General features: G+C 31.9%; 1 protein-coding gene across 3 annotated transcripts; it reads right to left on the reverse strand.

The window, feature by feature from the left end:
- Positions 1–629: 629 nt before the first annotated feature.
- On the reverse strand, positions 630–6,531 carry LOC101250503 (zinc finger protein CONSTANS-LIKE 10). Of its 3 annotated transcripts, none has more exons than XM_010322788.4 (6): positions 6,171–6,531; positions 5,235–5,283; positions 4,531–5,132; positions 3,824–4,051; positions 1,555–1,853; positions 630–1,377 (listed from the first exon to the last, which is right to left on the reverse strand). In XM_010322788.4, the coding sequence occupies exons 3-6, from the start codon at positions 5,113–5,115 to the stop codon at positions 1,248–1,250; spliced, it is 1,242 nt and encodes a 413-aa protein (XP_010321090.2). In that variant the 5' UTR covers positions 5,116–5,132; positions 5,235–5,283; positions 6,171–6,531; the 3' UTR covers positions 630–1,247. The 3 variants fall into 3 exon arrangements, with proteins under 3 accessions (XP_010321090.2, XP_010321091.2, XP_004239294.2); XM_010322789.4 differs by having other exon boundaries at positions 5,239–5,283; positions 6,171–6,419; XM_004239246.5 differs by lacking the exon at positions 5,235–5,283 and having other exon boundaries at positions 6,171–6,473.
- Positions 6,532–12,981: the final 6,450 nt, after the last annotated feature.

Raw genomic sequence — 12,981 nt, forward strand, 5'->3', positions numbered from 1 at the left:
TGTGAATCTTAGCTCATCCCACTAAGCAATACAGAAACATGTCCCTTTGATTAAAATAAAATATATACATATTTTATCTCTATGTCCCAAATGTTCTTGCAACCATATTCTATACCATATTATGGCATCACAACTAACAAATAGGACATCAAAATATAGGATCTAATTAGATTCTTAGAGGGACTTGTCTATAGAGATCCCTTATCATATTTACTTTCGCATCTTGGCTTGTCCAATTGGTCTAATATGCTAAGACTAAACTAAATTCTCATTAAAACAAATTAAAGAAGACTTCTAAATCTTGTGATCTTAAATAAAAAATATGTAAAATGTATCAAAATGTACTTTAATCTTATAATCTTAAACACCTCATGCGTAAAGTTGAAATTAAAAAGTTGTCAAATTATAACGAGCCAATCCTTTTTGCAATATATCGAAAAGGAAAGTACCGGGGGACTAGCTATTAAAGGGCATGATTTACAAAAGAAAGTTCCAACAGAAAAAAAGATTCCTGTTGCTAAGAACAGAAAATATGAATCTCTACCTAAATTTGATCATTACTGCTCAAATTAATCTCAGATACTACCAGCAATTATAGTTACTATGAGGAGATTATAGCAGTGTGATGGTTGTTCTCTCAAAGCTCCAACTGTCTCTGCTATACATTTTATCTTACAACAAATTAGGAAAAATGTTAACAAAGGCAAGTTTCATCTGTCGTTTCGCAATTCATTCTATCCCTTCTACACATACTATACATGACAGCATAACATAATAGCCAAGGTAATCTCAGTCCTTCAGACCAGAAAGGACTACGGTTAAACTATTTTGGGACTCAAAATGTGTAAAAGCGTCCACCTAGTTGGAGGGGTAACAATATAAGTAAACATGGTGCAGTCGATGAAGAAAATAATTACAGCCTAGATGGGAAGTCTGAACCCTTTCTGGAATGAAACTGATCATGTACCTCTAGAAATGGCCAAGTCCCATTCTCTGCAGCACACTTGTTAACAAAAGGTTTGCATGTTTTATCTTTCCTTTTCTCTTGCTGATAAATTGGATTTCGGTGAAGCAGCAAGGATTCTGCTTTCCTCATCTAGCTTTCCTTGATAGGTCATTCCAATCCAATGCCGTAGCAACACAGGAAATAAGTTTCCTTTCAACCCTTGGCACGATAACTCAATCAGCTTTGCCCAATTTAACATTAGTCCTTTGTTTCCTAATATGTATGGTGATAAGTTTTGGAATCAAAAGCTTCTGGTCTCGTTCAGTGGATCATAATCGTAAGCATCACCAGCCTTGACAAAACGTCCCTTCACACGCCTTCTCACATCAGCCCTTGCTTTGCGAGAAGCGTATCTCACATGCTTATCGAATCTATACATGAGATCGGACAATTAGGAGATGTGAACACAGAGAATAAGCCAAAAGTTAGAGGAAACTAGAGATTGCACAACCCAGACACTTTATTTTAGAACAGCACTATTTCTTCTGCATGGAATTAAGGAAACTACTCGCAGGTGAAACTCCACTGGTTATTACAAGAGAACTTACTTGCGGGTCTTCTTCTTTTCCTTGTAGCGCAATACAGCATCGCTTCTGCTACTTGATGCCAATGAACTTTCAGGACATCGATGGCACCAAGGTGGTTCTCCCATAAGTAGCATTGTGGAGGCTCCACATTCTTGGTAATCCCCGCCATTGCTCTCTCCTCCAAGGTTAGAAAATGAGAGGATGGATGCTTGCCTTGCAAAGCAAACAGTAGGTTCCGTTTTGCAGCTCATCAGAGAGTCTGCAGACTCTGCTTTGCTACATGCTGGAAGGATTGACATTACCCTTCGAATTGATGAACCCTGGTACATTTTTCATTCATTCAAGTGAATATGTTTAGGTATGATCAAAGAGACTTTCATCATATCAAAAATAATCAGATGAAAAGATGAACGCTGAATCAGAACACTTGAATGGAATGTAACATCATTAATCACTCACAGATCATTCAAAGGAAAAAATGAGGAGGTAAGACTTCCAGCACAACAGGAAGAGATGAATGTTTAATGTTTTTGTGTAGTAGAAGACCCACAATCGGAAAAATCTTGTTCAGTGGTCTTAACGAATCATATAACAATCAGTTTAGGTTCCTGATGTATCATTCAATATAAACACAGATGCTGGGAGATCTATTTCATATCCATGCAGTAAAATCAAAACATGGGCAGAAACCAAATCAATCTTGCCTCGACCCAAAGTTCTCATCAGAATCAGCTCCTGATACTTGGGAACATAGAAAAGAAAAAGAATTTCATGGAAATCTCTTAACAGATCAGTTTCATCCCCGAGAAAAAATGGATTTGCATGTGCAGAATAATACTATCTTTACCAGATCCGATCATGGATTTAGAATGTCTGTAATCACTTGCCAGCAGATTCTAAACAATAGATATCATGTTATTGATTCAACTGCTATCAATAAATACAGTTCCCAGAGATATGCATTATCAATACCTTAAACAAAATACTGCATCCGTCTCAATTTATGTGAAGGCGTTTGACTGGGCATGGAGTTTAAGAGTGAAACAAACACTTTTTGAAACTTAAGGTCTAAAATAAGTCAGAAATTGTGTGGCTGTAAATCATCTCAATAAGGTTAAAATGAGAAGTTTATAGTTTAAATTATTACGAACACATAAATTGGGATGGATCGGAGGGAGTGAGCAAAAAGATCTATGCATCATGGATACTTGAATAAATACTTAAGAAGTAATGTATCGGCTGCTTCTTGACTAGTTTGCTGCCAAGCCCTATCCCTATCCTTTAATAAGAGAAAAAAGGGCCTTCATATACAAACAAGAATACAAAAGAAAAAGAAGCTAAGAGATTATGTATCCAGTTAACATTATGGAGAAGCATTTTCACTAGAAGCTTTATAACACTCTTAAAAATCAACTATACAAATGAATGTCCTATCAACTCTTGTCCAAGATATTTTTTTACTAGAAAAGGGGAACCAGAGGTCTACCTGCTTTAACAGTTAAACACATCTATTTCCTTTGCTCATAGAGAAAACATAAACCTACCATACATTATAAATTCATAAAATGCATCCAAACACACAATATTTGGCATTTTGGTCAAAGTTCTAGCAACAGAAACAGAGACATAAACCAAAACCTAAAAGAACAAACAGCACAAGACAAAGAAATTTATGAGAATCAAAAGGCATGAGAAAATAGTACTTTCGGAATCCCGCTCATAATATAACATGAAATGCCTGATATAATCAACTGGATCATCAATGTCAGAAAGTCCTTTAGGAGGAGAACATACTTCATAATCCAAAATAATCTAGTCTCTACAATCTTAAAGTAGATGTATGTTATATTATTGGGTCAGTCACAAACCACATATTTTTAGATGACAACAGAAAACTTCCTGATGGTAAGAATTATGCTCTTTAGCTGTATGGCAGTTCTCGAAAACAACTACTATGTCTTAGTCCTAAACAAGTTGTGTGAGCCGTATGTACCCTCATTGGCCATGGTTCTCCATTTAAATTCATCTCACGCAACATTATACAAAATTATAGTAAAGATAAAAATTACTAAAAGTACTCTATATTTTCTTCCTGCATGAAAATCGCCTGTAGGACTAAAAGACTCCTAGAAATCATAGGACCAAAAGTAAATGTAATAATATGACTAAAGCTCATTCCATACTAATTGGAATACCCTTAGAAAATCTGTTCCCATTATGACTCATCATTCACTGAGTTTGCATGAATTTCAACAGATGCAGAACTAATAATGTTAATAGTAAGAGTGACCTCGACAGCATTGGCATCCTGGCAGCTGGAATCAGAAACTGACATATCTTTCGTCCCAAATAATCCATCAATGTCATCATTTTCAAATAGCTGATTTGGATTATCGAGAGAACCACTAAATAGCTCTTCATAATTTTCAAAACTCAAGTCCACTTCATCCATATTGAAATCTTGAGAGAAAGGATCATCCTCATATATAGTTGAGGCTTTTACTCCAGAATAACAGTCCTGTGCAAGAACAATAACAACAACATAAGCAACTTCCAAGAAATCTTGTGTCGAATCATTTGGAAGCTATAAGGGAACACACGTTGTGGATAACCATTTTCAAGCATAACATAATAAAATGATGCAGTGAAATCAAATGCTCGACAAAGAATATCAATTTCTCCCCTAAGGCAGAAAAAAGAATCATAAATTACAGTGCATCTTCCTCTACATTTTTAGATCTGTTACTGCTTCATTCTTAGTAGCAATAAAAAAGGAGCTGGTCACTGGAAATCAAAGCTGAAGTTTGTTGAAAGATTCCAGGGGAACAACAAGGTGCAAGATAACCTCAGCTTCATGAGCCCACGAGTGATCTACTAACTTATTGTTCGTCAACGGTATCAAATTGAAGTCCAGGGAAACAGAACTATCAGTTCCGCAACATATCAGCAAGAATTATTAGCTACTCATTATAAGATATCTTTTATAACCTAGATTACCTTTGATGAAGAGATATTCACAGATCCAGCAATATGCTCCACCTTGTTTAGCTTGTTGCCAAGATTAGGCATAGAGGATCCCACCAATATGCTTGATTTGCCTGGGGTATGTATTTCACTCACTTCAACTGTAGCAGATGCATCTTGAGAGTTGAACTTTCCTTGAGGAGCTCGGCTATCCGTAAGACGGTTATCGGTGATGCTCATTGAACCCATTCCCTTCTCACAAGTTGAATCACCACCTAAAGAATTATCTAAGAGAAACGACCAGATAGTAGAGAGTTCTGCAGCAGAAGGGCATCCAGTATAAGAACTAAGTGCTTGTCTATTATGCACTGAACCTGTACCAGAACCAGCATGACCAATCGAATCACAGTTCTTGCAAAGAGAAACCTTCTCCTCAACACGTCTAACAATAGCTGGTTGTGAATTACATCTTTCGCACAAAAGTGTCCTGGAATGGCGCTGTGAAAGGGCATTGGCCGAATGCACATTGCGATCACACGACAGACATAAGCAAGCTGCATCAGACCGGCAATATACAATTGACCGCTGCTCCCCACAGAATTCACACATATGCCCCATCACTTCTCCTCAGTAATCTAAGATTTAAAAAAAATAAAAATAATAACCTCTGTAAATCATCTTTAGCAGGAAAGTTTAGAATTTAAGCAATAGAAGTTGCTTCCTAGTTGAGCACGTACATACAGATTGCTCAAACAATTTGTGCTATGCTGTACCAGAGAATAGAATCTGCATAATCAAAATCCAAATAAAATAGAGAAGTTTTAAGATAGAATCCAACCATATCTTTCACATCTTATCCAAAATGAAAATTCACCCTTCTAACGAAAATTAAAGAATTCAAACCAATATAGCAACAACAACAACAACATATATATAGTTTAATCCCACAAGTGAAGTCTTACCCCTACTTTGGGAGGTAGAGAGGCAAAACGAGAGAGTACTAAATCAAAATTCCACTTCAAATGGAACATTAACTATTACAGAAAACAGAAAATGTTAATAATTGAGTATGCTACTTCACTCAGAAAAGGGGAAAGCTGCCACAAACAAGTTACAACAGAGAATCCAAACAAAAGGTGGAGAACTTTGGCGAGATATTTCTAAGCATCACTAGCTACAGCAAGAAGCAACATCTTTTTCTGTCAGGCAATCACAAATCTATCAATCTCTAAATTCCAATTACTCGGGATCTTTTTCCTCATTCTCTATTTTAGTTGAGTATCTAAAAGTATCTTACCACAACCCTCCTCCTATATCCGGACTCCATAATATTATGTGTGCTGGGCAAAAGTTCAATCAACTAAACCAACCACAAATCCGTTCAAAACAAAAAATCAGCAGCAAAACATATGGTGGGTTGATGGGAAATTAAACCAAGAAAGAGAAAAAGTCAAATATAGCCCAAGCTGCAGACTTAACAGACTTTCACACAAGAGCAAAGAAAACAACTCCAAGAAAATGTGAAAAAGCACACATAAACAGCAAAACTCCCAAAATGAGCCATAAAATCCGAAAATTTCAGCAACCCACAAACAGATCAAACAACAGAACACCATAGGAAGAACAAGCAACCCCATTTGAATGAAAAAAAAGATGAAAGCAACCATTTTTACCTGATATAAAAGCTAACCAAACAAAGATTAGCAAGTTCTAGATAAACCCCTTTAATTTATTTAGCAAGCAGCTTTTGGACAATACAACAAAAGAAACTGAACAAGAAAAGATGGACCTTTTTTCAGAATCTGTGTCTACTGTGTGTGTGAGGGGTAAGGGGATTGGTTCTTTTAGGATTGTATGTTGTTGAATAGTTGAGTTTCTGATAACAATAAAAATATAATCTGATAAAAAAAAAAGTGCAGGAGAGAGATTAAAAAAAAGGGAAATAGACAGGGGAAGAAGGTGTAATAGGTGGGACCTTTCTTCTTGTCCCCACTTGAATTGGAAATATACTATATTTTGCTTTTTCTTATTCTTTTTTTTTTCTTTATACTAGTGTGAATTTATCATGGACTGGCCGTGTTGATAGTTTGGTTTAAATTGATCATTGATTAAAATTAAAATTAAATTAATTTTATTTATTTTTAAATTTTTAAAATTAAATCAAAAATATAAGTCATCTTTTTTAGTAAAATCAAAATCATATTAAATAATATCAGTTTTTCAAATTTAAAATTAAACCAAATATTTAAGAAAATTTAATTGATTTGATTTTTTAATCATAACCATCAACCATAGTCATGACTATATTTACATTTTAATTGCATAACAATAGAACTGAATAAAGTAAAATGTATTAATGATGTTAAATTAATAATATAGAAATTATTTTTATTAACTATTTAGTTTGGTGTATTTAAATAAAATTTATTTATATATATATACACAAATATATAACTTATATATATTTTAGTTTTCTACACTCTTAAGGGTAATTATATTCTTAATTTAGTTTTGAATACGTTCATCTCATGTTAAATAGTATAAATACTTTAAAAGCTCGATGATTTAAATCAATTCTTTTAGCCCATATAAAAATATATATACATTTATATTAAAAAAATTAATGTAAAATATTTTATAAAGATTAAAAAAACAAAAAAAAAAGATAGAGAAAAAAAATACGAAAATAATAAGAATAAATAAATAAATAACCAAAATAAAAAAAATTAGCAATCGACCCTACTAAACTCCGCTATTTATAGTCAAAGAAGGATAATGTGAACAAGTGCTTATGTTCTTATCAAAAAAAAAAAAAAACTCAACCCCTCAAAAAAATCATAACTCATAGAAAAAGTTGCAACCCTTTGAAAAAGTCACAACCCTTCTTACAGAAAATGTTCCTACTTTTAGTATAATAAATATAATCAAATACAATATAATATAATAGATAGAAAATATAATAAATTGAGTGTTTCGGTTCAAGGGTATTTTAGTAATTTAAAATTAAAGTTAGAGGTGTTTTTTTATTGGAGGCATTATAGTAATTTAATATTCAAGTTAGGGCGTATGTTTTATATGTTTAATTATAGTAATTTAAAATTAAAGTTAGAGGTGTTTTTTATTGGAGGTATTATAGTAATTTAATATTCAAGTTAGGGAGTATATTTTATATGTTTAAAAATCATATAGTGAACAAATGATTGTACGAACAAGTCTTTATTGTGTCTTATAAAAAAGTTGCAATCCTTCAGAAAAGTCAGAACCCTTTAGAAAAATTGAAACTCATCAAAAAAGTCGCAATCCTTTGAAAAATTCATAACTCTTCTGAAAAAGTCATAACTATTTTATAAATAACTTTTTTAAATTTGGGGTATTATAGTAATATAATATCCAGGTTAGGGAGTTCATATTTTTTAGGTAATACATTTAAAAATGAGAGAAAATCTCTCTATTTATAGACAACAAGGGTGGTATAAATATGTCCTTATTGTGCCTTTTTAAAAAAGTTACAATTCTTTAAAATATCACAACTTCATTGAAAAAGCAATAACCCTTTGAAAAAGTCACAACTCTTCTGAAAAGTTATAATCTTACAATGAAAAAAGATGGTTGGTTATAATATAATATAAATATAAAATATAAGAAATATACTAAATTTGAGTGCTTATAATAGTTTAGCATTCAAGTTAGTAATTTAATATTCAAGTTAGTGGTATCATTATAGTCATGTTCTTAAGGTATTATTGTGTTAGGATTAGCCGTTTTTCATCATGTCAAAAGTTATAACTTATAGCAAATACACAACTTTATTTCTTAAGTAAGTCCACCAAGCAAGCGACATGTTCGATCATGACTTCGATCCGGCCAGCCAGCCCTTCTTGGATCATTCCATAGGTGAGATGTTGGCATTACCCAATAATCTCCCTCTCAACACCTGCTTCATGTAGAATGTTGTTCTTGGGAATCGAATTCACGACCTTGGCTCTGATACCATCTGTTCATGTTAGTACTCTTTTGAACCATATTGATCGTTTCAGAAATCTTTGTCACTCCACAAAAGTTTCATAATCCTAACAAATCTCCCTTTTTTATGATGATAATAATGCCTCAATTTTTAGATGTAGGTACTATGTAGACAATCGCTTAAGTTTAAATAAATAAGTCAATGAGTTATAAATATTGCATACCTCTTAGCTTCCTTTTTTGGCATCATCCAAAAGTTGTTCTCTTCATTAGGCACTCAAGATAAGGATAGTGTCAACAAGTCATGACCATTAGGAAAATCATCAAAACAAACAAAACAAGACTAAAGTATAACATAAAATGTATTAAAGAGAGTCAATATTAAAATCAAAACAAGCAAAAGTTGATCAATTCTATTTAACAGACAGATAATCGTCCATACAACATTAAGATACACTCTAATCAGGCAGACAAGATGATCAGCTAAACAACAATAAGGAAGTTAACGATGTAATATAAACTATAGGCAGGAGGTTCCAACGCTTAGGTGGAGGGTTGAGCATGTGGTAACAGTTGTGTCAACCAGCGAATAGTATGAGCATGTTATGCCCTTTTCTTGGCCAGAGTGTCCTCCAAAATATCTATCCTAACCTGTACTCCCAACCTAGCAAACTTGAGAGAAATAATAGTGGACTCCATAAAAACTCAAAATAATTTTCCCTATATAATTAATATAATTAACAAGTTTATTTTAACGATCTACGTTAATATATTATTAAGCAGGATGAGGGAAAGATAAAACAAAAAAAGAGCAAAAGTGGGGTGTCACCTTGATATCCCATAAAAATTGATGAATTATAATTCATTCATTTACTTTTATTCGTTTAAATTTCACTATATTATCTCAGCTGACATTCTCTCTTCTTATACTCATGTACTACTGATATGTTCGTTGGGATCTAATCATTTTTAATCTTATATGATCACATAGTTATCTTTAACATTCTTACGTTTGCTTCACTTATCTTGTGTATATATAATCTTGTCGTATGATAGGTAAGTTTAAAACCACAACAGAACTCTGAACATGTCCCTTTTTTATATATATTTGAATCATGATCCTCCTTCTCCATTTGTTATCTCTCTATTTCTTAACATACCATTGAATAGTGTTTTATTATATACAAAAGAAAAAAAATCTAATATATTCATCAATTTTACGACTTAAAATTGATATATCCCTCATTATAAAAGTTATATGTAGTAGAAACGTTTATCTATAAAAAATAACATGAGTGTTACATTGCGTTTCAACAAATTAATTTGATCTTTTTATTAACAAAGTTTATGTTTAGGTATATTTTTCTGGTGTTTTCTCAACAAGGGTATATTGAAGCCTTTGTAGATGAGTGGTTGACTGTTTCATAGTAGTAGGAAGAGCAACCCAATTCACCTTTTCCAAAACATTCTTTTTTATTTTAGGAATACACATCTTCACGATAACTCAATACGCCTCAAAGATTTCTGTAAGTCAGAGCTAAGGCTGACAATTGGACAGGACCGGATCAACAAGACCGGTTTTATCAGAATCAGTCCTCGTTACTGGATTTCCTTACCGAAATGGGGTTTACCGTAAAATCCCAAAGGTTCCACCCGGTCCGTTAGTAACCGAATAGGAATTGAGTTGGACCGAAGCGGAACCGATTCTTACCGAATCATTTGTATCGATAATTTATTTAAAATTTAATTATTATATAATATAATAGTATTAGTTAATAGTATTATTTCATTAAAACTTCAATTTAAAACTTTAAACTAAATTTTAAAGTTTAAAGTTTAAAGTTTATATTGAATTTAAAGTTTAAAATTGACTTTATCGTTTAAACTTTAAAATTTATATTGAATTTAAAGTCTAAAAAATAAAATTAAATTTTATATTAATGTTTAAACTTTAAACTAATATTAAAATAATTGACAATTAAATTTGTAAAATGGCTTGAATTAAATGAAAGAGACTATTTTAGAAGAAAATCAAGGCGAATAACCGTATATTTATTCAAATAAATAAATTGTACAATACAAACATTAGAAAGAGATAAAGAGTACGTAATCTAGGTATTCAATATTAATTATTGTACTAACAATTGCATCTTTTTTTAAATTCTTTTCGAAGTTTTGTATCATTTCAAAAGAAAGATTTTTTGGAAGTTGTATTTATCGTTCTTCTTCCATTGCTTCCATGTCATCATCACTATTATCACCAAATATTTCATCTATTTGGTCTTCTATTTGGCTACTTAATAGTGGTAGTCCGATATTTCTTCTTTCGGCATTGACCAATCTCGAAACAATACCGATATTTTCAAACTATACTTTGCTAATGAATATCGATGATCTCCAATCGTAAATCTCGTCGCACTAAAGGCTTGCTCCAAAGCGACCGATGATGCTTGAATCGCTAGCAAATCACGAACAATTCTAGCAAGGGTCGAAAATTGATTTTCACGATTCTTCCACCATACTAAATATTGGAGCTTGAAGTTGTACTTCTTCATGCCTAATATTTTCCCATGCCTTATTGAAATATAAATCAAAATCATTATTAGTAGAGGATTCAAGATCAAAATAATCATTCATCCAATCATCTGTATCATCACTTTTAGGCTTACAAGATGGAGGTTCATCTATTGGAATATCTTTTTCCATAACTTTATATGTATTATATTGATCTCTATCTTTTCTATCAATGTTACTTTTACATTCTTCAACACTGGGAGTTTCATCATCTTTAATTTCTAAATTTTCATAAATATTTTCAACCATTCTTTCAACACCTCTTAATTTATAATTTAGGTTGAAAGTAGTAGCAGTCAAATAGATTTGAGGAATAAGGGAAAAAATATTTTTTGAATTTTTCAATCATAAAAGAAAGTGAATCTTTAAATTGATCTTTTTCTTTATATTTTGCAAATGCAGATGAAATAGCACAAACATTCACTAAAACAGAAGAAATAGTAGGATAATATTGACCAAAGCATGCATTTGTTGCTTTGTAAAAAACACTTAAAAGTTCAATATGTTCTTTTGTATTTTCCTAATCTTCAAAGTCAATTCTTAAATTCGGGTTCGTATTATTAAAAACTAATTTTACAGGCTCTTGGTAAATATAAGCAAGTGCATCTCTTCTGGAACTTTTCTATATGCAAGTCCACATTCTTCCCAACGATTTTTAAATTCTGTAATTCTAGCTTTTACTTTAGCTTTACAAACCCAATTACAAGCAAGCCTAATTTTTTCACAAGAAACTCCAAATTAAGAAATACTATCTTTTACTATTAAATTACACACATGTACAACACACTTAATATGAAAAGAATCATTATCAATTGGACAAAGTCTACTTTTTAGATAATCAACTTCTTTTAAATTATTAGAAGCATTATCTAAAGTGATACTTATTATTTTATCAAATATTCCATAAAATTGTACAATAAACCTTACTTTTATTGCTATATAAGAACCGAATTTAGTTTCTTCAACATATTTATACGCTAATATTTGTTTTTACATGTTCCATTCATGGTCATTCTAATGGACAATAAGTATAAAATAATCATTACAATTAGGATTACGTCCCATATCAAAAGTAATAGATAATCTACCATCATAATAAGCAAATAAACAACGAAGAAAATGACAATATTTTCTTTCATATTTAAAAAGCTCACTTTTAATTGTACTTCTTGAAATACCTTCATAATCTGGGTTATATAATTCCTAAATAAAATGAACAAAATCAAGATATCAAGGGAATGAAAAAGGCAAACTACAAACAACAACCATTTTAGCTAATTCTCTACGATCTTTTTCTTTACTATATGTGGGGGGGGGGGGGGGTGCTTCAACTAGCCGAGTTAGACATATTTAATGTATTTTGAACCGTATTAGAACATTCAACTCCCATTGAATTTTTGGGTATGGGTGTTCCATTTCTATTAGCTCTTTCTATATCATCTAGGCGAGCAAATTCTTTATTACACTTTCGTAAATGCGTATATGTATTTTTAGTCGTCCTGTTCCCCCTTGTGTACCCGTAGTTACGTGCTTCATGATCAATTTAAATTTAGTGCAAGTAACAATAGTTTTTTCCTCAATTTGTACAAAAAAATTCCTTACTAAAGATCTTTAACACGTACGGCTGCTTTTCTTAAAAAAAGTAGGTATAAGAGGGACGTCATATTGTTCCGGTAATCCGGTAACCGGACTAGTAGGAGTAGGGTCTTTTTATCTTCCTCATTTATTTCTTCCTCAAAATTAGTAAAACATCTATTTGAAGTTTCAAGATCTTCTTCATTTTCGGAATTAAATTCAATAGATCCCGGTGACATGAAAAAAGTTTCATTAACATGAGTATAATTGTTAGTATTAACTCTAAAGCTAGCTGACAAATTTTTAGAACTAGAACTACTTACTCCTCTCCTATTATTTTTTCTTTTCAACATTGGTCTTTTACCACTATTT

Source organism: Solanum lycopersicum, chromosome 5 (assembly GCF_036512215.1).
Source record: "Solanum lycopersicum chromosome 5, SLM_r2.1".
NCBI lineage: Eukaryota > Viridiplantae > Streptophyta > Magnoliopsida > Solanales > Solanaceae > Solanum > Solanum lycopersicum.

Excerpts from the sequence above, each read along its gene's own strand:
- LOC101250503 (XM_010322788.4), bottom strand. The coding sequence starts at position 5,115 with ATGGGGCATATGTGTGAATTCTGTGGGGAGCAGCGGTCAATTGTATAT. Across the intron at positions 4,052-4,530 it reads TGAATATCTCTTCATCAAAG|GACTGTTATTCTGGAGTAAA; the intron begins GTAATCTAGGTT and ends GTTCTTGCACAG. Across the intron at positions 1,378-1,554 it reads GAAAAGAAGAAGACCCGCAA|ATTCGATAAGCATGTGAGAT; the intron begins GTAAGTTCTCTT and ends TCTCATGTATAG.